Source organism: Camelina sativa, chromosome 9, assembly GCF_000633955.1.
Source record: "Camelina sativa cultivar DH55 chromosome 9, Cs, whole genome shotgun sequence".
Lineage (NCBI taxonomy): Eukaryota > Viridiplantae > Streptophyta > Magnoliopsida > Brassicales > Brassicaceae > Camelina > Camelina sativa.
In genome coordinates, this window is record NC_025693.1 from 14,987,603 (window position 1) to 15,012,764 (window position 25,162).

A 25,162-nucleotide genomic window follows, 5' to 3' on the forward strand; every position below is an offset into this window, starting at 1 on the left:
TTAAAAAAACAAAGCAAAAAGAAAAGCACTTGGCTTAGATTAGATTCAGAGATCTATGATGAGAGATCTGGAATAAAGAGAAGCTCGAAAACTTAGATTCAAAGGTTCATGATGAACTTGAATGTGGAAGCACTATGGCTTGATTCAGAGGTCTGTGATGATAGACTTGAATAAAAAGAAGCTTGATAGCTTAGATTCAGAGGTCCATGCTGAACTTGAATTGAGGAAGCACTTGGCTTAACAGAAAATAAAAAAAAACGAGTTTGATCGTTAGATCAAAACTCGGGAGCAAACCTGCTCTGATACCATATTAAAGATTGATGAGAGTTTAGGAATGGAAGAATTGTATATTGACTCTCATAATGATTATAATGAATTACATATGTTTATATAGGGGAATAGAATGATAAGCTAATTAACCTAGTTTCTATATATAAAGATATTGTAATTATTAACAAATATACTCTAGAATATTCTATACATTCTTATACTTCTACATTCATATGGCGTGTATCTTTCACACTTTTAAGCAATTGTTGAACCAAAGCCAACATTTTGGGTCAGAGTGGTCCCATATCTGAAAGTGACCACAGCACTCAAGTTGAATGTGTTCACATTACAATAGTTGATATTGAGATTACAAATCTAGAAAATAATATCACTAAATTTGTATCACTGAATAAACTAGACTAACATGTTTTATTTTGCAGCTTATAAAATATTTGTTTCTGTAAATATATAACTTATACGTACGTTGCTCGTAAGGCTCGCTATTACCCTTTTTTTTCCTTTTCAAGAATTTTCTCTCCTTTTTATTCTCTCTAAAGGGCGATTAGGTCAAGCCGCCACAGACTCGTTTTCTCAGCCTTGCCTCTCCAGCGGCCACCACGGCGCTGTGAGAAGGCTCTCTAGTTCTTTTCCTGTCATTCTCTTGTTTGTTGTTAGCTATGTTTGCGGAATTTTGGCCTTTGTTAGAAGAGTTGCTGGTGAACTCGGGTGGTGAAAGGGTGGTCTTTGCGGAAGCGGTCGAGGTGGGTCAGATCTATTCGTTTCGAGGTTAGTTCAGAGAGGGTGATGCCAGATCTGGTTGATCCACGGTGTGGTTTGTCTAATAAATCTATCCTCTTTACTTTTCTCGATCTAGATCAATATCTGCTTTTGTGCTTTTCATCGTCTCTATGCCGCTGATGTGGTTTTGGGTGGTCTCTCGTTAGTTTCCCTCAAGCTTTCATCTTTTCGCTTGCTCTATCTCTCCTTGGTTCAGCCTTTGGTTTTCATCTGGGTTGCTCCAGTTGCTTTGATTTGTCTGAAGTTGATGCTAGTTTCAAAGTTGACAGATCTTCCAATTCGGGGTGGAGATTGCAGTGAATGGTAGCTGGCTTGTTTTGATGGTGTTCTTGTTCGCAAGAAGGGTTATCTCGGGTGGTTAGGTTTGGCTCCTTGTCTTTGCTTTGCAGATCGGGTAGAGATCTGAAAGTGTTTTGTAGACTTCTATCTATGCGTAATTGGGTGGCGCGTGTGTCGTTATCGTCGTCGCATCCGGGAGTGGTTGAGGTTCCTCTAAGGTCTCACTTGCCGGGTTATGAAGGTCTTGGGCTCGGTTTGGAGAGGTCGGCTCTCATCTTGATAGGAGGAAGCGGTTGTTATCTTTGGTTTGCCGAGGGCATCAAGGATAAATCTCATTCTTAGGATTTTCAGAAGAAGAAGTTGATTTGGTGAACTTTGAGCTAGCGTCTCAGAAGATTGAAGTCTTGTTGTTTTTCTTTTTAAACTTTGGTTGCAATTTCTTTTGAGTTGAGGCTTATAATTTCTGCTTTGTATGTTTAATGGTTCTTGCTTTCAGTTTAGTTTCCGGGGACTTTTCTTTCATCCGTCAGCTTAGCCTCCCTTGTTTGGGCTTTAGATTCCGGGGATATTTATGTGTTTCGCCGGCTTAAGTTTGTATTTTATGTATCCTTCAAGTTTATTATCAATAACAACATCAGATGACAAAAAAAACATATGTTGCTCGTAAGATGTTTTTCGTTTTGATGAATGAATTCGTTCGGATATATTTATTTATAAACCAAAAACCAAATTATTCATGTACTCTCTTAATTAATACCACTTAAACTCTACTGCAAGTTACTTTTTAAAAATCATATCTCACATCAGTTTAATTGTCTACAAAAATTATTCGTTACGAATCTGTAGTAACTAAATTATAGTATCAGATAAACTCTGTTTATTGTTGCTGTGTATGTATCTTACGAGAATATATATTTATATTGTCAAATATGCTTCTCCCACACGTTCTCTTATAATAACCAAAAATACTCCCTGACCATAAAAAATGTTACTTGGCGACCAAGGGAAAACCAAACCAACACTCTTTCTCTTCTGTCTCTATAAATAACACTTTCTCACTTTCAGACCACCTCACTCCCTCTAGTCTCTCTTTCACAATTCTCACTTTTGACATATATTTATAATAATGGAGTTATTGTCTCCCAACAACAGCTCTAGGAGAACTAAGCAATTGCTTCCTCCGAGAAGAGGACTGGTCAAGACTATGATCGTGCGCAAACTCCTCAAATCGACGGCTTCGATCGTTTCACTATGGAAGAGACAAGATTATAAATAATTATGTACATAGGCTTTTTTTTTTGGGACTGTTATTAATGTTACTTTGTTAAGATGCATGTAATCTGAGATCATCATGTATGTAAAAAGTTTTGGTGGGCTTGTAAAATATTTGCTGTAATAATAATACATATAGAGAGTTACGAATTTACATGTCTCATGTCTGCTTATGAATCTCAATATTATCTTTGTCTAGACATATTGGCTTGTAATTATTGTAAAATATTTTAATTAAAAATTGTTTACATGTAACTAAGGTCTTATGAAGAGTAAGACAACGGACTGTAGTAGCGCGTTTACGAAAGTAATCACATACTCCAATGGTTGCCTCTATATTTTACTTTAAATATAAAGATCTTTAAAAATAAAGTATGAATTTATTCCAATGCTTGCTCTATTTCTTATTCTAAAACAAGTATTTTAAATTTACTAGTATTTTATTTTTTTATTTTATTTTTAATTTCTAAGATAATATTTTAGTTTTAAAATCTACAAATTATCATGTCCACTTATTTTATTTTAACAAAAATTAATAAAATTAAAATATCATTAAAATTAAACTTGTGGCACTAGTTATGTATTTTATATTTATTGTTTGTTATGTCATCATATTTTCTAAATTAAATATATGTTATTGTTGTATTTTCAATTTTAAATCAATTTCATAGATTTCTTTTTAATATAAAATTATATAAATATAATTTTGTTTAGATATCCTCAATATAATAAAACGGAAGTACATAACATTGTTTTGTAGAATATATAATTTTAATAAGTTGGTTATAAATAGGTTATACATTAAGTTTTATATTATTTGTATAGTTTGGATTTATTGTTTCCAAAAATCTTAAAAAGAATATTCTAGAGAATCATTTGGTATCATCTAACTTACCATATTAATTTCCTTTATTGAATTATTCATCAAATAAAAATATTTTGATATCTAGCTTAACATATTAATTTGTTAATTATTACTATACTTCACCGCTCTTTTTATATATGAGTCTATTTTGTGAAACAAATAAATTATCATATTATTTATTATAATTAAAAAATAGTTTTATTTCTGGATATACCATAAGTTGAATTTTTAAAAACAAATATAAATAATTCAATCTATAAAATATTCAAAATTTAGTAATATTATTCTTTAAAAGTAATATCTATTGAATTAAAAATTTTACTGAGTAATGGGTCAAAATTTGAATATTTAAATTCAATTTCATTCTTTTTGTTGAATTTTATAATTTTATATAATATAATAAACTTTAAATAATTTAATATTTTAGAATATTGAAACTTGATTTAAAAGTTAGAAACTATAAACAATCTAAAATTGGTTTGTATACTTATATGCCAATAATATGTATAATACGAAAGAATTTCAAAAACATAAGTATATTAAAACAAAAGTATAACAATATATTAAATTACTCATAATATAATAACTCACTTTTTGAAAACTAAATTCACAAAATTATGTCTTATAATGAATTCAAGTCATGATGTAGAATATAACCAGTGTTATAGCACGGGTAATTATCTAGAATCATTAACAATATAAAACTTACAAAATAGGTGTTTTTTTCAAGTCCTCATATTTAGCATATGATTTTATTGCATAATATTTTATCCAAAAAAACTTTAAAAACAATCACATAAATTATATTTTATTTAAAAATTACAATATAAATAAAATGAATTTCAATCCGTGCTTTAGCACGGATTTTAATCTAGTAAAATGGTAAGATATGATAATTGAGAGAATACTTTGTAAATAAAAAATTTTATTCTAGAAGTAGAATACCATTAGAGATGATTTTACTCCAAATATAGAGTTTGGACTTTGGAGTAAGATGTATAGTATATAAGACGTGTCTCTCCATTGCCACATATATTCAATAAAAACTTTTTATTACCTTCTAGATCACACATGTTAATGAGTTAATTACCAAAATTAACCCTACGTAGCTTACTCTGCAAGTTAAAGAATTGGTCATGTGGGGCTATTTATTTAACTAAGCCTCAGTCTCTCTAGTTTCATCGCATTGGAATTGGCTTCTTCGCTGCCTCATATTTATTTATATATCTTAAATACTATAACGACCAAGGGAAAACCAAACCAAAACTTTTTCTCTTCTCTCTCGACTCTCTTATAAATAACACTTTCTCACTTTCAGATCACCTCACTCCCTCTAGTCTCTCTTTCACAGTTCTCACTTTCGACATACATGTAAAATAATGGAGTTATTGTCTCCCAACAACAGCTCTAGGAGAACCAAGCAATGGCTTCCTCCGAGAAGAGGACAGGTCAAGAGTATGATCGTGCGCAAACTCCTCAAATCCACGGCTTCGATCGTTTCACTTTGGAAGAGGCAGCAAGATTGTAAATAATTATGTAACATAGCTTTTTTTTTTTGGATTGTTTTTAATGTTACTTATGTACATAGTACTTTGTAAGATGCATTATTGTAATCTGAGATCATCATTTAGTCTGTAAAAAGTTTTGGTTGGCTTGTAAAATATTTGTTGTAATAATAATATACATATATATGGAGAGTTACGAATACTGTGTCATGTCTGCTTATGAATCTCAATATTGTCTAGACATAGTGGCTTTAATTATTGTAAAATAGTTAATTAAAAATTGTTTACATCTTAAGGATTAATTCTACAACCCACGGTCTTATGAACAGTAAGTCAATGACAACGATTGTAGTAGCGCGTTTACGAAAGTGACCACCACATACATTCAGAGGTATCTCTCCATTGCCACATCTATTAACCAATAATAAAACCTTTCATTGCCACCTAGATCACACATGTTAATGAGTTAATTATACCAAAATTAACCCTATGTAGCTTGCTCTGCAAGTTAAAAGAATTGGTCATGAAAAGAACTGGTCTGTGACTCTAGGAGTCATGTGGGACTATTTAACTAAGCCTCGGTCTCTCTAGTTTCATCGCGTTGGGATTGGCTTCTTCTCTGCTTCACTCTTTTGATATCTTTTCTTTTTGCACACATATTTATATATCTTAGATACTATTACGACCATGGAGCTTCTATTTTCTTGCAGCTCTAGAAGAGGGGAACAAACCGTTCCTCCAAAAAGAGGCCAAATCAAGATCATGATTGCTCGCGATCTGGTCGGATCATGGACACAGAGCAACAACAACAACAAGAAGAGAGGAGGCTAACTAGTAACTAAGCCGCAACTTGAACTGCAGTGTCTGATATTTATGTCAGATTCATCTTCCATAAAATTTCTTATCGTCAGATCTTCAAAATTAATTTGAGAATCTTGTATATAATGTATTAATGTAATGTAATTGTTGGCTTCCGGTTCTTTTGAAGATGTTTTGTTACTATATATATAAACTTTTTAGGAGTAAATAAATGAGAATTTTAATTTACTGTGTTGTATAAAGTATGGGAGGGGGGGGGGGGAATGTAAATACTTTTGTATATTTGTAAAATACAGATGCTTATTAAAAAAAAATTACCTGTTTTGATTTTATTTAATTTTAATTTGGATATGTAAATATATGATTTTGATGAATGTCAAACAAATCTGATGTAAAATGAGGGGTGAAATTGAATAGAATAAGAATTTGAAATAGAATGTAGTAATAAATATAAGTATATGGCTTAAACTGTTATTATTAAAGAGAGGGTCTCCCAAATGTTTTATTACTATTCGCCGCCGGCGTTTTAGATTCGGTAAAAAAAAAAAAAAATGAATCATCTCCGAATCTTAGCTAGAAACTCGCTGCGGCGGCGAGATTTTAATCTCCGATCACAGTCTCGTTTCTTCTCTAACATCATCTCACCGGAATCGACTCGGTGAGTTCTCCTCTCTCCTCTCCCGCTGCTGCGTTATTCCATAATTGCCTCTCTTCTTCTGATTCTGACCCCAAAAAAAAAAAAAAAAAAANAAAAAACACAGCTCGTCTTTTGGCATTGCGTTCGATATCGATGGAGTTATTCTTCTCGGTTCCTCTCCCGTCGGTGGATCTCCTAGCGCTCTCCGACGACTCTACGATGATTCCGGTATACACTCTCTCTTGCGTGATTGATTTATACAAGTTGCTTAGTTCTATTTTGCAATTAAGCTTTTGGAACTGTGTTAGATTTTTGTATAGAGTTGTATCTGCCTTTGATGAGTTTTGAGGGTTTCTTTTGCAGGTGCTTTGAAGATACCTTTCTTATTCTTGACTAATGGTGAGAGAGCCTTTAACTATAGGATAGCTTTTAAAGATACTTAAGATTTTGGACCGTCTCAAAAATTATTTCTTGGATTTTTTTTGTTTCTCATCTACAAGTTTTCATTGGTTATGGCAGGAGGTGGCTTGCCTGAATCTAAACGGGCCTCTGAGATGAGTCATTTGTTAGGTGTTCATGTTTCTCCATTGCAGGTTGAAACCTTGTCACATCACTTCATTTTTATTATCTTTCTGTAGGTGTTACAGTAATAAGGCAAGCTAGTTTGAGTAAATTGTAACGCTTTTGATGTAAATTTCATCGACATGTTCATGCTGCAGATGTTACAAGGACATTCACCTTTTCGGAAGCTAGTGAACAGGTATAGTTACATAGATTAAACCGTATTGCAACATCTGGCCTTACATTTTAACCTCGAGTAATTTTTAAAAGGTTAATCAGTTACAACATGAATAATCAATTTTTACATAAGGAACATGACTTTGCAAACTATACTATAAGAAATATTATCACTTCTATATTCCTTGGTTTTGTCAGAAAGTTGGTTAATTGATTTTGCTTGGACCAGGTTTGGAAATGAGCTCGTTGTTGCAGCTGGAAAAGGGGAACCTGCCGCGGTGATGTCTAATTATGGTTTCAAGTAAGCTCCAGGGATCTTTCTTGAGTTTTCTGATTTTCGTTTGTTTGTGGTTTACTATTCAGGTGATTATATATGTGCATGTGTTTTCAGAAACTCATTTCAATGGACGAATATGCCTCTTACTTTGACAACATTGATCCCTTGGCGCCATATAAGAAATTGATGATCGGACATGATGATGGTCACAAGGAGCTTAGATCAAGAGAAAGTATTCTAACCCAAAGAGTTCAGGCAGCATTTATAGTTAGTGATCCAGTCGATTGGAGCCGAGACATCCAGGTTTCTCATTCCCCTTTGCGGTTCAAATTACATTATTTTTTTCTTCATATTTTCATTCTTTTGGTTGAAAAAAAATATCATAAGCACGCATCGTAATAAATATGGCCAAGTAGAGGTTTGTAGTTTCATATCATTGGCTTCACGGTTATGTGGAGCAAAAGATATAAAACACATTGTAAATGGTTCGTGGCGGTAGATTCTCATAGTTTTGGTTGGGGCATGCAGACATACGTTAGAAGTTTTGGTGCTCACAGTTATAAAATACTGATTGATGCTATTGGTCAGGTTCTTTGTGACATTTTACGAACTGGAGGGCTTCCTGGGAAAGAAATTGGACCTCAACCTCATTTGTACTTTGCCAGTGACGATTTAGACTACCAGGTTCTGGTGAATCTGTTCTTGTGTCTCCATTCTTTTGAAATATTACTATATGGGATACTAATACATTGTGAAACAAAGGCAGACTGCGTTTCCTACTGAACGTCTTGGCATGGGAGCTTTTAGAATCGCATTAGAATCAATCTTCAACAGGTAATAATACCCAATCAAGCACACGCCTTCCATATGAAAGGAAACACGAGACTAGTCTTTAAAGGCTTAATACATGTGATATTTTTCCTCATTTGTCCAATTCAGTTTTGCATGATTGAGTTTGGATACATACTTGCAGAATCCATGATAACCCTCTGGAGTACACATCTTTTGGCAAACCAAATCCGTTTGTGTTTAAGAATGCTGAAGATGTTCTGAAAGAAATAGCTATATCCCCTAATTCTTCAACTGAAGGAAGTCACCACTTCAGGACACTATATATGATCGGGGACAACCCTAAAATCGACATCAGAGGCGCACGGCAGGTTTTGTGCTCTTTCTCTCAAGACTAGAGTTGGTCATCTCGCCATAAAACATTACTCTGATCTTTACCTTGAACCATTAGTAATCTGGTAAACGTAACTCTGTGTGACAGGCCGGGAGTCCTTGGTTCTCAATCTTAACAAGAACAGGAGTTTTCAAAGGGAAAGATAACCATGCTGAATTTCCTGCTGATCTGGTAAGTAACATCATCACTTAACCTTTACAAGAAGTTTATTATTATTCCCCGAGTTAATGTTCATACGAAACTGTTTAACCTTCTTCAGGTAGTTGACACCGTCGAGGAAGCAGTTGATTTCATTGTGACAAGAGAGTCCAAGAAGCAAAGCTTACTTTGATGAGTTAGGTCACTCTCATTTCTTCTGGCCAGTCCCAAGTATTTATTGTCAGATTAAAGATTTTATTCAATTTTTAACATATTGGCCAAAGTAGTGAACATTATTGAATCGAGAAGTCATTATTTTGCACTATGGTTTCTCGACTGTTTTAAGATTTTATTCAACTTTTAACATATTGTGGTCTTCACGATAGTGAGTGATTACGTTACTAAATCGAAAAGTCATTATGTTGGTATTAAGTTGGTACCTAAGGCCCTGATTATTGTATATATCTTGCATAAAATTTGGTTGAATCTTACACAGAACTGCATTTGTGATTACAAAACAACATTATTATTAAAGAAAATATACATTATTCTTTTTATACCATTTAAATACTTTCTGTTAGCTTGGATTTAACCAACCGCATCAACACAAAGAACCCAAAGAGGCGAGGCTGATCGACTCCTCAAACCTTCTGAAAAGGCTCAACAAGAGATGGAGTTGACCATCCTTGTCCAAGGAGGCCACGGGAAGATGAGTCGTGGTGGTCGAGAAAGATGTGGAGTTGGCTGATTTCGTCCACCGATCATTAGGGCTGCTCAAATCTAATTGCAAATCCTTGGCCTCCTTCTCTATAGCCTTATGTTATTCTAAGTGTATGTTTTTCTAAAATGGTAATTTTCGTATTATATATGCACAAACAAACATCCAATCCATATGGATTTTTCCACGTAATGAGCATAATTCTTACTAGAGAAGATAGATTGATCCCCAAAAAAAAAGAAAGAGAGAAAATAACGTAACGTTCATGTTTGTCCCAACAAAATATTCAAACACAACCTCCACAGACCACAGCCACAAGAGAGTTGGTTAAAACAAAGAAACTTCAAAGTTAAAACACGTTTGCACCAAAAATAACTAACTGGATCTAGCTCTATCTAATTATTTGTCTTCTCCTCTTCAATCAAGAAAATATCATGTGATTGCGTGGTCAATCCAGTTTGTTGAAGACTATAGAACATGTGATAATGGTCTCAAACGAAGTTTGTGGTGGCAAATTGTAGAAGAACTAGTATTTATGTGATACGATTCATCATCGTATTACATAAAGAAGAAGAAAACTAATATCTTGAGTAGGAGAAGGCTTGTGCCAAGTGAGAAGTAAGTAAGTAAAGAAGAGGATGACGTGGACCAGAAGAGAGGAAAGACTCTAATCGAGGATGAAGCTTGGCCATTACGGGATCAGCTTAAAAGAGATGTGAAGCTCTTCTTCTTCATTATGCTTAATGTTGAATATTGTGAAGATTGGTCAAGCGATGTGCTTGTGTTTGGAGAGGTGAGCTAGTGATGTGCTAGTCTCTCTCTTATGGTGTGTTGGGAGCTGAGCTAGTGATGTGCTAGTCTCTCTCTGTTCTCTCTATGTTCTTATCAGTTAGTTTGTAATCGGTTAGTTGTGCAATTGGAGTTAGAGATATCATAAATCTAACATTATGCAAGTCTTGTTTCATCATCATTTCATCAATAAAAGCTTAATTATAATTGTTAGTGTTTTCTCTACTTACATTTTGTAACCAAACAAGTCATCAATTGTAAGATGGAAGGCAAAATTGTAGTTTTAACTGTGCTCATGATGAGTCTGGTCATAGCGCAAATTCAAGTTGAAGCAAAGATTTGCTGCCCGTCCCAACTTGCTAGAGATGCCTATATTGTCTGCGATTTTCCCAAAAAAATCCCCCAGTTCATTTGTTTATATTCCACTGGATGCACAAAAGTTTCTGATGATGGTCGATGCCCTTCGGGCTCTATTTACAACCGTCTCGAGAAATCACGTAAATTGATTTTTTTTCTTTTTTCTTCTAATGTATTCTTTATCTATTCGTTACAAAGATGAATTCCAATTTTGATGCAAGTTGCATGGATTTTGATTTGTGACTTAAGGTGATGCTGCCAATGAATACTGCAAGCTAGGGTGTGCTTCCTCTGTGTGCAGTGCCATGACTACTTTCAAGAACTCTGGTAAATAGATTCCCCAAGATTATTGTTGTTGGAAAAATTAAGTGATTAATTAATAATTCATTCTGATCTTGTTTTGATGATTAGATGCTAGTGAAATATTGGGTGGAGCCGTTGAAAAATGTACCAAAGCATGTTCTATTCTATGCACCAAGGGCTTTGTGAAGCCACTTGAAACTGCCTAAACGAGAGGATATCCCACAAAGCGAAGATACGTTTTTATTTTTTTTCTTTTTGTTAAAAGATATTCAAATTTAAAGCATAGGACCAAAAAGTTTACAGAGCGGAAGCCCAATATTGGAAACCCAAGAAAATGTAAAGTTAAAACCAAATAGAACTCATAGTTGATTTAGAACCAGACTTGAACCAAATAGTTAGAATTGAACCAGGAAAACGGTTAGGCATCATAACCACTTCAAACCACTAACGTTGCACGGCATTGATTGAGAGTGTAATGGTGTCGAGAGAAACAGAAGAGACGATGTGCGGCGATTAGGGTTTTCTTCATATGAGTGATCTAGATAGATCCTGCAAATCAGAGCAAGAGGATGTTTGAAGAGAGAGTCGGGTTTGAGTCGCGGAAACTCAGGGCACTATTCCGCACAAGAGAGTCGATCAAGGTGAGAAGAGTATCAGCTGTCTTGAAGCTATTCCGGTGAAGTCAATGGTTTCGCTCAGTCCAGAGATTGTAGATCGTAGCTTGCCAGGATGTAAGAAGTAGAATCTTGGCCTCGCGGGTGCCCCTGAAGTTGATGAGACTCTGAAGAGATCCTGACCAAGAACGCTGTGGAGTATGAGAGCATCAATTAGATATAGTGTTCCAAATGGTCCAACTGAATGGACAGTCAAAGAAAAGGTGATCTCGACTCTCATCCGCAGAGTGGCAGAGCAGACAAGTGGGGCTAGTTTGTAAACCCCACGATCGGAGTCTATCACGCGTTGGACATCTATTCAGCACAACAAGCCAGGTGAGGAAGCTATGCTTTGGAATTCCTCTAGAATACCAGACAGTCTTGTGCCATGGGACCTTAGGTATGTTTCCTTTCAGAGCTGAGTAGATCTTCCCAGTTGATTGAGAATCTTTTTGTTGATCATTTATCCACTAGATATATTTGTCGTCCTCGTTTGTTAGTTGTAAATCTGATAGTTCAATGAGGTAACTAACCTTGTTTTCTGACCGTGCAGGTGGAACCCTCCATGAACCGTGTCTCCATAGATCAGCTAAGGTTGATTGCATCGGGATTCCCAGTGGTCTTTCAGCACTAAGATGGGTCGACATCCTACCGAGACTACACCAATGGTCACTCCAAAAACGACAGTTTCGTCCATTTCCCACCTTCACCTTAATCCAGGTGTAAATCTCTTCTCTTAGCTCTAAAAGCTTGTTCGCTAGCCAAGAGAACTTTGCATTTCTCTTCCGTGTCCAGAAGTTGCTAAGGTTGTTCGAGAGAACCGCTTTTTTGAACCAAGCGACCCACACTGATCCTGACGGAAAGAAAATCATCCAGATAAGTTTTATCATGCACGCTTTATTCCATATGTTCAAGTTACGAATGCCTAATCCTCCTTCTGATTTTGTAGTTGTGACAACATCCTAAGCCACGCAAGCCGAGTGGTGACCCTCTGTTGTGCCCTTCCACAAGAAAGCTCCAGTTAAGGAGTTCAGGATTGTTATGCATTTCTTTGGCAGAAGAAAAGCAGAGCACCAAAAGTTTGTAAGTCCAGCTATCACCGTGTTGATGAGTTGTAGCCTTCCGGCAAATGAGAGCGTCTTTGTGGACCAAGCATTGAAACTGCTTTTTACCTTCTGAATCAGTGGCGCACAGTCCAATAAGGTAAGTTTTTTCGTGCATAGAAGGATTCCCAAGTAGCGGATTGGTAGTTGACCATGCGAAATCCCTGTGACTGCCGTTATCTGTTCTATTTCAGATGGAAATAGTCCTGAGGAGAAAAAGCTTGTCTTCGGTAAACTAATAGCCAGGCCAGAAGCATCCTCAAAATCCTTAAGGATGCGAAGAACTGATTGCACAGAAGATAAGGATCCGTCAATGAAAATAAGGAGATCATCAGCAAAACATAGGTGTATTAGCTTTAGGTCATGACAGTTGTGATGATACTGAAATTTTCCTTCTTCTGCAGCTTGATCTAACATGGCAGAGAGGCAGTTTAAAGCAAGAACAAATAAGTAAGGAGAGAGAGGGTCACCTTGTCGGAGCCCCCTCTTACTTTTGAAGTAGCCATGAACATGACCATTGAATCCCACTGAGAAAGAAGGAGTGCAAATGCAAGCTCTAAGCCATTGAAGATAAAGTTCAGGTACTTCTATCGCTCTTAGACAAGTAAATATGAATTCCCATCTGATTGTATCAAATGCTTTTGCTATATCCACCTTAATAGTGATCCTTTTGGGTCCTTTTTCCTTCTGATAACCATTGACAAGTTCTGCAGCCACCAAGGTGTTCTCCACTAACAGTCTACCCTTGATAAATGCAGTCTGGTTTCTCTGGACAAGATCAGGAAGAGCCGGTTTTAGTCTTGCTACCAGGAGCTTAGAGATAACCTTGTATAGTGTATTTAGGCAGGATATCGGCCTAAAATCCGAGATGAGAGATGCTCCTGAAAACTTTGGGATCAAGGCAAGTGTAGTGGCTTTGACCGCAGCAGGGAGGAAACCAGTTTGGAAGAATTTCAAGATGCTCATTGTGACCTCTGACCCTAGTACACCCCATGCGGCTTTATAAAACGCAGAGGTAAATCCATATGGTCCTGGCGCCTTGTTTGCGTTTAGTTTGAACATTGCTCTTGTGATTTCATCAATAGTAGGTGATCTCACCATTGAAGATTTAAGTTCAGGTGGACAGCGGTATGAAATGATGGCTTGAATCCAAACCGGTCCAATTGAGAGTGGTTGCATGAAGACTCAGAGACTGGAAGTGGCTGACCGCGATTCTGCTCATTTCTATTGGATCATCAACTGAGTTCTCTGCAGGCGTGGAGAAGGCTCTGATGGCATTGAAGGCATTGCGAATCTGAGTGATGCGATGGAAATAAGCTGTGTTTAAATCTCCTTCTTTTAACCTGAGTGATACGTTCATGTTCAAAGTGTTCTTTTCCCTGTTTTCAATAATTGTCAGTCTATATGACAAAAAATGCTAGACTCTTGTGTTAGCTCCTACTATTTCTGGTTTTTTAATGTTTATTACTATTTTCATTTTGTCTATGTGTTGGTTATGTCGTAAAACGTTGTGTATCCTTTCTACTTGTTCTCATCTAAATAAAAAAAACTATTGTGTTCTTCTTCTTGTCACTTTTTATTTTTATTGTTTTAACAAAATTATTTTCTTACAATCAGCTCATATCATGACGATAACAACATATGCCTGACTTAGCTACGCCGAATCTTAGATTCTGATTAAGAAAATGTTCAAGCATATAAATTGATTAATCTTTCATATATAATGTCATCAATGGGCAGAAATTTATGGTTTGAAACATATCTATATAATCCAAACTTATTCTTTACTTTCTACTTCTTGTCACTTCCTTCTCAACGGTTTAGCCGTTATAGTTTTCTGATTTTAGGTCGAATATAACAATTTTTGAATAGGTAGGTATAAGGATTTTTGTCAACAAGATTTTATAAATTTTAAATAGAACGAAATTAATAGCTAATGGGAAATTCGACAATTAAAAATGGAGTTATGAGATAACTGCAAATTTAATGGCTAAATGTCAAAAATCTGGAGGAGTAATTAAATAAAGCAAATAGAAAATGATAATGTGAACCAAGTGATCTTGTAGGTTGTTCGTTGAATGTACTTACATAATAGGATGTCGGCACAAATGCTAGTTAAATGTACGACCGTCGTCACATTAAAAGTAAAAGTAACAACACACGCTCTCCGATGCATCGACAAAGCAGGGGGAATAGACGACTACTTGCTGAAAACTCCATACCAAAAGATGGACACGGAGATGGCCGATAGGTCTCTAATCTCTTTACTGGAGCAACGGTATGTAGAGCTAGGTCAAATGGAAGTAGCCTTCTTCACTCCAGAGGATGAAGCCAAGTTCGAGCAAGGATACAAAGACTTGAATCTAGCTAAGAAAGATGCTCGTAGGGAAGCTAGAATAAACATGTATGGAAGGCTTGTAAATAAACGGTTTACAGTTAAACATCTCTTTAAATTTGGATCTCTTTATACTCTTTTAACATACTTTGTCGTCTACTACTTGGATTGTTAATTTTGAATGGGAAAATCAAATGGTAAATAACAACGTTGCAATAAAAGATAAAATTAATACATTATATTATTATTATTTTCCTTTTTCAATACATACGTTATATTCTGTTAGCTTCGTAATACGATTTTCCAATGTTTATGGTTTGTCCCATTGGAATCTTTAGAAGTATCTATTTCAGAGGCAAGAGACATGTGAAGATATAATTAATTTATCCGCATAAACACAAATTAGAACCAATAGAGGCCGACTGCTCAAACCTTCTGAGGAGGCCAAGGGAAGATGGGTCGTGCCTAGGGCTAATCAATCTAATCGTAAATCCTTGCACTCATTCTCTATAGCCTTATATTTTTCTTTTCTTTTTAAAGTGTTTGTATGTTTTGTCCGATGGATATTTGTAATTTTCGTATTATGCACAAACTAATATCCAATCCATATTGACTTTTCCACGTAATGAACATAATTCTTACCAGAGAAGATATATTGATCCCAAGGAAAAAAACTAGAAATAAAGAAAGAGAGACAGAAGATAACGTTCATTTTGGTCCCAACAAAATATTTAAATTGAAACCCACCCATAACTTCCACAGCCACAAGAGAGTTGGTTAAAACGAAGACACTTAAAACACGTTGGTACCAAAATAACCAACTCGATCTCAGTGTCATCTTTTGTCTTCTCCTCTTTAATCAACATAATATCATGTGATTGCATGGTGGTTAAGCCTGTTTGTTGAAGACTATAGAGCATGTGGTAATGGTCTCAAACGACGTTTGTGGGGGCAAATTGTAGAAGAACTAGTATTTAAACAAGTCTTGTTTCATCATCATTTCATCAATACAAGCTTATAATTATACTTACATTCTGTAACCAAACAAGTCATCAATTGTAAGATGGAAGGCAAATTTGCAGCTATGCTCATGACTGTGCTCATGATGAGTCTGCTTATGGTTCAAATTCAAGTTGAAGCAAAGATCTGCTGCCCGTCCCAGAATGCTAGAACTGCCTATACTATCTGCGATTATACCCCAAAAATCCCTCAGTTCGCTTGCTTATTGTCCACTGGTTGCAAAAAAGTTAATGATGATGGTCGATGCCCTTCGGGCTCTATTTACAGCCGTCTCGAGAACTCAGGTAAATTGTTTTTTTTTTCCTAGTGTTTTGCTATTTATTCGTTGCATAGATGGATTCCAATTTTGATGCAAGTTGCATGGTTTTTGATTTGTGACTCAAGGTGATGCTGTAAATGAATACTGCAAGCTAGGGTGTGCTTCGTCAGTGTGCAGTGCCATGACTACTCTCAGGAACTCTGGTACATAGACTCCCCAAGAATATTATTATTATTTTTGTTGTTATAGAAAAATGATTAATTAATCATTTATTATGATCTTATTTTGGTGACTAGATGGTACTGAAATTGTGGCTGGAGCCGTTGAAAATTGTACCAAGGCATGTTCTATTTTCTGCACCAAGGGCTTTGTGAAGCCTGCACTTGAAACCGCCTAAACGAGAGGCTATCCACAAAGGGAAGATACTACATCCATGTGTTCAAATTGTTGTTTTCCCTGTTTTCAATAATTGTCACTCTATATGACAAAAAAAGCTAGACTCTTGTGTTAGCTAATACTATTTCTGGTTAGTTTATGTCTTATAATATTCAGTTTGTCTATGTGTTGTTGGTTGTGTATCCTTTCTACATGTTCTTGTTTAAATAAAAACTATTATGTCCTTCTCTTACAATGTAAGAATTGAAAGAAAAAGAAAACATTCTAATTATAAACTAAGGGGGTGTTATTGGATGGGTGATTTCTAAATCCATATGGAATTGTAAATTTTAGAAATCAAATACATGGATTTTGAAATAACATGTTTTATCCTTGGATTTGAATCCTTCTATTTTACACTTTCAAATCCATACAAATCCATTTAAACATATTATGGATTTTGAAATCCAAAAACAAATCATTAAATGAATAACATGGGATTTTAACAAGTATTTGTAAATCATAGAACCAATAACACATCATTTTGATAAATATTTTAAAATCAATGATTGAATAACACATGATTTTTGTCTGGATTTCCAAATCCATTAAAATCATAGCACCAATAACCTCCTCTAAGAGAGATTAAAAAATACAAAATCAAAGGATATATCTTGCAGAAGTTCATAATAGCAATTTAACTTAAATCTTACATAAAATTGGTAACAAATCCTCCGATCCAAATTTAAACCGAATCCAGCATAAAAATTTTAAACAGATATCCCAGCTAAACAGAAGCATACAGACATTCATGACACTTTCTTATCACCCAAAACTAACTGTAGTTCCACTTCTCCACAATTAAACCCTAAGTAACCAAAACCTGTACTCTCCGCCAATTATATAACATGAAGTTACTATATTCATCTTTGAAATAATGGTTGGTGATTGGTTTTTAACTTTGCAGACCAAAAACCCTACTAGTAAAACGATCGACCAGAATGAGGTTGGGGAAGGTTTTGAGGACGGAAATTCCCATAGCTATCTCTACCATAAGGTGGAGGTGGTTGGGAAAGGTTTTGAGGACGAAAATTCTCATAAGTATCTCTACCATATGGTGGCTGTGGCTGCGGCGGACCAGTTCTTAAACTATAGTCATGACACTGTCCAACAGGCATTGGTTCTTCACCCCTATATCTATCATCATTCCTATGGAGAGTTTCAGTACAGTATCCGATATACCTGTATCGGAGTTCTCTGAGATCATCGTAACTCTCTTCCTCTCTCCTGTGACCTGTTTCTTCTACAGCTCTGTATCCGTTTCCCAAGCAAACTCTTTTGTTGTAATGTATTTCAGGAAGACCGTTGAACCCGTTTCTGAAGTTGTTATGCGGTTGCTGTGGGTAAACATTGAGTGACGACCTAGGAGAGCGATGCTCCACAACTGATTGCTGGCCAAAAAACCTATCACTAAGATGTGTTCCAATGATATTGCCATTGAGTGAAGGCACAGAAGGACGAGGCTCCACAACTTCTTGCTGGCCAAAAAACCTATCTCTAAGATATGTTCCAGAGATATGGCCATTGAGTGAAGGCACAGGAGGACGAGGCTTCACAACTGCTTGCTGGCCAAAAAACCTATCTCTAAGATATGTTCCAGAGATATTGCCATTGAGTGACGGCACAGAAGGATGACGCTCCACAACTGCTTGTTCGCCAAAATACCTATCTCTGAGATGTGTTTCAGTGATATTGCTACTGAGTGAAGGCACAGGAGGAAGAGGCTGCACAATAGCTTGTTGGCCAATCGACCTATCTCTGAGATGTGTTCTAGCGATATGGTCATTGAGTGGCGGCACCGGAGGACGAGGCTGCACAACAGCTTGCTGGCCAAACGCCCTACTACGTTTAAGATGTGTTCCAGCTCTCTTGCCACTGAGTGGTGGCGGCACAGAAGGACGAGGCTGCTGAACAGCTTGCTGGCCAAACTTCCTGCGTTTAAGATGTCTTCCAGCGCCAGTAAGTGGCAGCACATGGGGAGGAGGATCCAGAGCAGCTTGTTGGCTTAACAATGGCGGCACAGGAGGAGGCTCCACAACATCTTGTTGACCAAACACCCCAGTCTTTCCATTGAGTGGCGCCACAGGAGGAGGATGCACAACAGGAATTTGGCCAAATAACTTGTGTTTGAGATCTGTTCCAGTGACCTTTTCATTGAGGAATTCAAAGATGTCTTCAACGGTTCTGTCTATGGAGCGGTATATCTTTTTGGCTCCTGCGCCATTAACCCGCCTTGAAACATTTTGAGACACATTTGTAAAATCCTCAACCTGTTAAGATACACGGAAAAATACTAATGACATAAGACAATAAAGGTAAGAATGCAAATATAGTATATTACTGAATAGAGTTTTCATTGAGTTTACACTGATGGACGCAATGCCAAATTTTTTCCACTTTTTGGCTATCCAAAGACCATTCAGCACACTGACGCAGAGCCCTTGCCTCCAAAGGAATTCTACAGATTGTAACTGCAAAGACATAAATGCTTTTGTTATAACAAAAGCATGCGCTGCAGTTCTTTAATTGGTATCTTTGGGTTTAGAGGTAAAAGATATTACACCTTTATAAAGAATGTTGCAAACAGTCTACCCAGAGATTCCTGATTACGCTGTCCCCAGTTTAAGAACTTTTGAGTCCGTTTCTCCACATTAGGAGGATCCATTCCATCTGGAAAAGAAAAGGGTCACTTAATGTCATAACGGAAAACCATATAAGCAAAAACAAGAAAAGAAGGATAACAAAGGAATATGAAAGACGAGTATCAAAAACGTAATCTGAAATTTGACAATCCACAAGTGTTCTGTTCTCTTTTACGAACTTTAATGTTACCTTTAAATAGCATAGAGAATGGAGGTAAAATGGGAGGATACTGAGTCTGCGCATAAGACCAAAGGAGAAGCAGATTAGACTCGGAAGTATTGTCTCATTGAACATTCAAAGCCTGAAGAGTATCTGATTGGATAGTCACATGCAACTTAAAATGACACAATAAACAACCTAACACTTTTATCCAACTTGATTTTAGAGAGTAAAAACCAACTTGATTTTAGAGAGTAAAAGAAACACATTAAACAGCCAGACGAACTACCTACTTGGGCATCCTGAAAGTCAATGTAACTGGAATAATAAGATGTACATAATCTAGTGGACATCCAACACGAGTAACTGAGTTGATACCTGTAAATGAAGAGCGACTAGCTGTGTTATGGATACAGAATTCAGGGTTCGATGTAGCGCACTGTTAACTTCATGTGCTTTGGCCCAATGCTTAACCTGACATATGAGAATAGTCACATTAGTAAATATATTGACCACAACTACACATATCAAGCTGAGTTAACAATAAACCATCAATATGCTTCTTTTGAAATATGAATACTTCATCAATTAAAAACTATGGTTAGCCAAACAGTCCCTAGCATTTTAAATTTCATGCGGTTACTTCACTTAGATAGTAAAGAGAAATTTGTCCTGAAAAATTCATCAGCACTGAGTTAACAAACTACAGCAACAAACCATAGGCAGCTCACAAGAAATCTAAAACCCTAACAACTTCTAGTCATTGAAAAAACTTTTATAGTTTTTTAACTTGCAAACAAAAACTAAATTCTGTTGAAAAACAAGCAAGTCAATAGTACTATAAGGATAACAAAAGCCATTAGAACAGAACTTAAAATCTTACCAGCATACAAAGTTTTTGAAACCTGCCATCAATTTGAGATATGATGCGAATGATCTGCGAGTTCAAAATGCCGTCTTTATTTTCGACTGACAAATCACATTCAACAGCAGCGCCATGATCAAAGAATTTGACAATTGGCACCCTAGCAGTGACGATAGATTCAACATTCCTAACATGCCCTTCTCCTACAAAAGAAGTTTAGGTTACATAAAAAACAATAATGGGAGTTGGCATATACCTTAACAGCTAGCTTCTAATAAGTAATAATCATTCATAATTTCATTTCTCATAATGGAATCAGCAACAAGAATGGAACAAGAAAATTATCATACCCTCCAAAGAGCGGAGCTTTTGAGCAAATCTTTTAAGTATCTGGATCTTCTTTTCACGAGTAAGTTCAGATGTTCCGTTAAAAAAGTTAATAGAAACATCCAAATCACTCTGAGAGGTATACATATCCATCACAAAAGACCCATACGCCTCAAGAACCGGGCTCGTCTCTTCTGAATCACCTAATTGAACAAAATAAATAAATAAATAAATAAAACCTCTCTGCTAACATTCGATATAAGCCAAGCTAAATAAGATAGAAAATCTTAGATTTTACCATAGATATCAACAGCCATAGCATTAAGGCTTCTCACCAATTCCTTCCTAATATCGTAATCAGCAGAAACCGGTCGAAAAGAGCAGTAGACATCATTTAATACCTTATCAAGGTCAACTAAGTTATAACTATCAATCTTATATTTCGTTAACGCTATGTCCAAAGCGTTCTTCACCTTCCTTCGTATCGCTGACAATCCAATCCATAAACCAAACAATAATGATTGAGAAACTCTGAAATAAACACAAAACAATCTAAGAAAATTTTCAGCAAAGAGTAAAAAAGTATTAACCTTTACTCGAAACGTTGATTTCGTCAGATACATTTCCTCGAGAGTCCATGATACCTCTCTCTCTACTCCTTATTTTCAAGAAGCAGAGATACTAAAACCTGCAAGAAAATAACATAGAAACCATTCACATCAAAATTAACGAAATCAAAAGAGATTGAAGAGACTGGAGTCAAATAAGAATCCCCATAACCTAATTACTATCAAACTAAGATCTAAAGGTTCATTTTTTTTATAGCATTCGAGTCATATTAAGTCCAAAGACTCAATTTTTTTTTTAGATTCGATCAATAAGTAACACAAGAAATCTGAAGCAAAGCAATAAAATTTTGGGATACGCACCAGAGGAATGTTTTTGGGCAGAGGAGAAGGCGACGAACTTAGTCGGAGATGATACGGTGTCACGGTCCCGTTGCGGGAACCGTGGCAAGAGACACGTCTGAGAAACCCACAATTTTGTATGAAGGAGAGAGGGAGAGACAAAAAAAAAGGAGGCTGTCTTTGTTAATCTTCTTCTTTCTTTTTTTTTAATTGTACTTATTGTCTAGGTTATTTAGGTTTTTATACTAGTTAATTACTATTACCCAAGCTAGGAGCGCCTTTTCAAAAAAACATGGGAAATGCAAATTAACAATTTATTATATTTATATTATATGTCTTATGAATATATATGTATAAAATAATTTTTTTTTTAAAAATAATTGAAGTGTATTTTATACAAAAAGAAAAAAATACTGTTCTTCATCTAAATAAATGTTTTAAATAACGAAATCAAAAAATTATATGACTTCGTTAATCGCATATACAGAGTAAATCATAATTAATTGATTATAATCTTAAAATCGATAGTGAAGATGTCGATTAAAGTCCCAAAAAAAAAAAATTATAATGTGATATTAATAATTTAACCATAGAATTTTTTTTATAATTGATTCCCTAATCCAATCAATAACTTCACACATATCTACTATTATCAATACATGCATGTTCTTAAATGGGCAAGCTAGGAAAGTTATATTTTATCTTTTGACTTTCATAATCTTTTTGTAGAAATATACTTGTACTTCTTCTTTGACCACCTATGATAAAGTGTATGCATTTGGTATTATCGACATCTGGCAAGCAAATGTCCGGAAAGAAATCGATATGAACTAAATTGTTTTACATGTATAAGAGAGTCAAATAAAACTATATTGAACTAGAGAAGAAATTACCAAGTTAATATCAGAGAATAGAAGCATATATTAAAGTACATGTTTTGACCCCCGAATACAGCAAATTACTCTTTCCTGCAAACACACAGCAAATCACTTTTCTTGATTCCATTCATCATTTTCTCAAAAATCTCTAGCTAACAAAGGTTTCAGGAGGTGCTCTCGACATGATCTCGAATCTTCCAGACGTTCTTCTTGTCCTCATTATATCCAATCTGACGTTCAAGGAAGCTCTCAGGACCAGCGTTTTATCTAAACGCTGGAAGCATATTTGTCGCGAGACGAGAAACGTCTCATTTCAAGAGGCTGTGATCACTCAAACCTATCCGGAGTGGCTTGATGAAGATACGAAACGAGAGGAATTTGTAGGTTACATCTTGCATTGGGTTTCCAGGTTCACGGGTGGGATCGTTGATACATTCGAACTCTCCTTTCATAGGCCGCTTGGTTATGAAGCGGAGATGATGACTCTCATAGATTTCGCAGCCGCTAAGAAAGTCAAGAACCTCGTTCTTGATTTCTCAGACCGGCTTTGGGTGAACCGAGATGAAGTTGAAGCATCATTTGAATCTACCATGATTCAAATGCCGGAGAGCTTTTACCGATTAACCGGCCTGGTGAAGTTGAAGTTACTGGCATGCCGGCTTGCAGTAGCAGGTTCGGTAGAGTTCCTCTACTTTGGGTGGATGCCGCTCGCCATGATCACGTCTTTGTTACCAAAGGCACCTCTTCTGGAGTGCCTGCAGATTAAAAATTGCTGGAACGTTGGTCTCGGAGCAATAACCGGAGTTAACAACCGGTTGATCAAACTGGTGTTCAAGAACTGTGTCTTCGGAGTGCAGGGTACTTCACTCGATCTGCCAAGCATTCTCATCTTCAAGTATGCTGGCAATGTTCATTCCTTTACGTTGAGGAACGTAAACCGAGACATGGATGAAGTGTCGCTCGACTTTGGGCGGCTGAGCCAATTCCAAGCTGGCTTAGGAACACATTTTTGTGACCTCCTCTGCAGTTTGGTTACTGCCAAGTCAGTTACTGTCTGTCCTTTCCTCATTCAAGTGATCCAGGATAATGCCAACCCGCTTCGGCTTAGAGCAGATATGCAAACGAGGAGATTGGTGCTGAAGACGACTCTCGAACCACGTGAGTTCGTCGGAATCAGGTTCATGATCAACAGCTGTCCATATCTGGAGACGCTGACTTTTCAGCTCGTTGTTAGAGCCGCTGTCCGAATGGTGCGAGTGCCGATCGATGCAAACGGATATTGGAGGGTTGGGATTTTTCACCAGTGTTTCAAGAATACACTCAAAAATTTAGAGATCTGGAGCTTCTGGGGAGGATTTTATGAGTTGCAGCTCCTGAAGAATCTGATTCGCGTTGGTCGTGTGCTGGAACGGGTGGACTTGTATGGACCCATGGGACTTGCCGTGGATCGACTTGACCGTATCCGTGTATTGGGATATGTATATTGTATATTGTCTAATATTCTCTAGATAAGGTTTAGGAAGATTTACATATTAGTTTATCTTGGTCCCCAAGTTTAGATATTCTAGTTCTCTTTGTATAAATACATGATGTAAAGGTTGTAGATGAACAACACAAACATTCTATTCTTTGGCCGATTCTAGTTTTAACATGGTATCAGAGCAAAAAGCTTGAAAGATCTTTTGTCTCTCTGTTTTGTTTCTTGTCTCTCTGTTTTCTCTCTTCTTGTTCTCCGTTCGTTTTGTTTCTTTTCTCCGTTTGTCTCTTTGATCGGTTGATCAATATTTTTGATGGGTGAAGAAAAAGCTATCATGACTAAGGTTTCAGACTCTAACACGGTCTCGCCTTATGCATTGTCTTCGTCTGATAACCCCGGTTCCATGATCTCCTCCGTTGTGTTGAGTGGAGATAATTACTCGGAGTGGGCCACCGAGATGTTTAATGCTCTTCGTGCTAAGAGAAAAACTGGGTTTATTGATGGATCCATTAAGAAACCTACAGCATTTGGTTCGGAGTTGGAGTCTTGGACCAGTGTGAACTCGATGATTATCGGTTGGTTGCGCACCTCAATCTCTCCTCGTGTTCGTTCCACGGTGTCTTTTATAGATGATGCTACAGAACNATGCAAACGAGGAGATTGGTGCTGAAGACGACTCTCGAACCACGTGAGTTCGTCGGAATCAGGTTCATGATCAACAGCTGTCCATATCTGGAGACGCTGACTTTTCAGCTCGTTGTTAGAGCCGCTGTCCGAATGGTGCGAGTGCCGATCGATGCAAACGGATATTGGAGGGTTGGGATTTTTCACCAGTGTTTCAAGAATACACTCAAAAATTTAGAGATCTGGAGCTTCTGGGGAGGATTTTATGAGTTGCAGCTCCTGAAGAATCTGATTCGCGTTGGTCGTGTGCTGGAACGGGTGGACTTGTATGGACCCATGGGACTTGCCGTGGATCGACTTGACCGTATCCGTGTATTGGGATATGTATATTGTATATTGTCTAATATTCTCTAGATAAGGTTTAGGAAGATTTACATATTAGTTTATCTTGGTCCCCAAGTTTAGATATTCTAGTTCTCTTTGTATAAATACATGATGTAAAGGTTGTAGATGAACAACACAAACATT

At 36.5% G+C, this 25,162-nt stretch overlaps 3 protein-coding genes, 2 long non-coding RNA genes and 1 pseudogene across 5 annotated transcripts; 5 read left to right on the plus strand and 1 right to left on the minus strand.

The window, feature by feature from the left end:
* Positions 690 to 2,000, plus strand: LOC104711030. The gene is made up of 2 exons (XR_755183.2): positions 690 to 1,056; positions 1,145 to 2,000. It is a non-coding gene; the product is annotated as an uncharacterized LOC104711030 (long non-coding RNA).
* On the plus strand, positions 6,312 to 9,209 carry LOC104711031 (annotated as a pseudogene).
* On the plus strand, positions 11,401 to 14,189 carry LOC104711032. Its single transcript, XR_755184.2, has 5 exons — positions 11,401 to 12,001; positions 12,155 to 12,804; positions 12,899 to 13,285; positions 13,463 to 13,719; positions 13,823 to 14,189. It is a non-coding gene; the product is annotated as an uncharacterized LOC104711032 (long non-coding RNA).
* LOC104711033 (thionin-2.2-like) lies at positions 15,940 to 16,946 on the plus strand. The gene is made up of 3 exons (XM_010427701.2): positions 15,940 to 16,343; positions 16,444 to 16,521; positions 16,615 to 16,946. The coding sequence occupies exons 1-3, from the start codon at positions 16,103 to 16,105 to the stop codon at positions 16,713 to 16,715; spliced, it is 420 nt and encodes a 139-aa protein (XP_010426003.1). The 5' UTR covers positions 15,940 to 16,102; the 3' UTR covers positions 16,716 to 16,946.
* LOC104711034 lies at positions 17,347 to 21,842 on the minus strand. Its single transcript, XM_010427702.1, has 10 exons — positions 21,677 to 21,842; positions 21,338 to 21,435; positions 21,046 to 21,234; positions 20,771 to 20,950; positions 20,439 to 20,623; positions 19,934 to 20,029; positions 19,586 to 19,631; positions 19,317 to 19,423; positions 19,120 to 19,224; positions 17,347 to 19,023 (listed from the first exon to the last, which is right to left on the minus strand). The coding sequence occupies exons 2-10, from the start codon at positions 21,384 to 21,386 to the stop codon at positions 17,674 to 17,676; spliced, it is 2,307 nt and encodes a 768-aa protein (XP_010426004.1). The 5' UTR covers positions 21,387 to 21,435; positions 21,677 to 21,842; the 3' UTR covers positions 17,347 to 17,673.
* LOC104715300 (F-box protein At3g62230-like) lies at positions 22,716 to 24,680 on the plus strand. Its single transcript, XM_010432717.2, has 2 exons — positions 22,716 to 23,991; positions 24,334 to 24,680. The coding sequence occupies exons 1-2, from the start codon at positions 22,716 to 22,718 to the stop codon at positions 24,678 to 24,680; spliced, it is 1,623 nt and encodes a 540-aa protein (XP_010431019.2).

Bases quoted from the DNA above. Each gene is read 5' to 3' on its own strand.
- LOC104711033 (XM_010427701.2), top strand. From the start codon at position 16,103: ATGGAAGGCAAATTTGCAGCTATGCTCATGACTGTGCTCATGATGAGT. The intron at 16,344-16,443 runs GTAAATTGTTTT...TTGTGACTCAAG, and splicing joins CAGCCGTCTCGAGAACTCAG to GTGATGCTGTAAATGAATAC. The intron at 16,522-16,614 runs GTACATAGACTC...TTTGGTGACTAG, and splicing joins GACTACTCTCAGGAACTCTG to ATGGTACTGAAATTGTGGCT.
- LOC104711034 (XM_010427702.1), bottom strand. From the start codon at position 21,386: ATGGACTCTCGAGGAAATGTATCTGACGAAATCAACGTTTCGAGTAAA. The intron at 20,030-20,438 runs GTAAGATTTTAA...CTCATATGTCAG, and splicing joins TTCAAAAACTTTGTATGCTG to GTTAAGCATTGGGCCAAAGC. The intron at 19,225-19,316 runs GTGTAATATCTT...ATGTCTTTGCAG, and splicing joins TTGCAACATTCTTTATAAAG to TTACAATCTGTAGAATTCCT.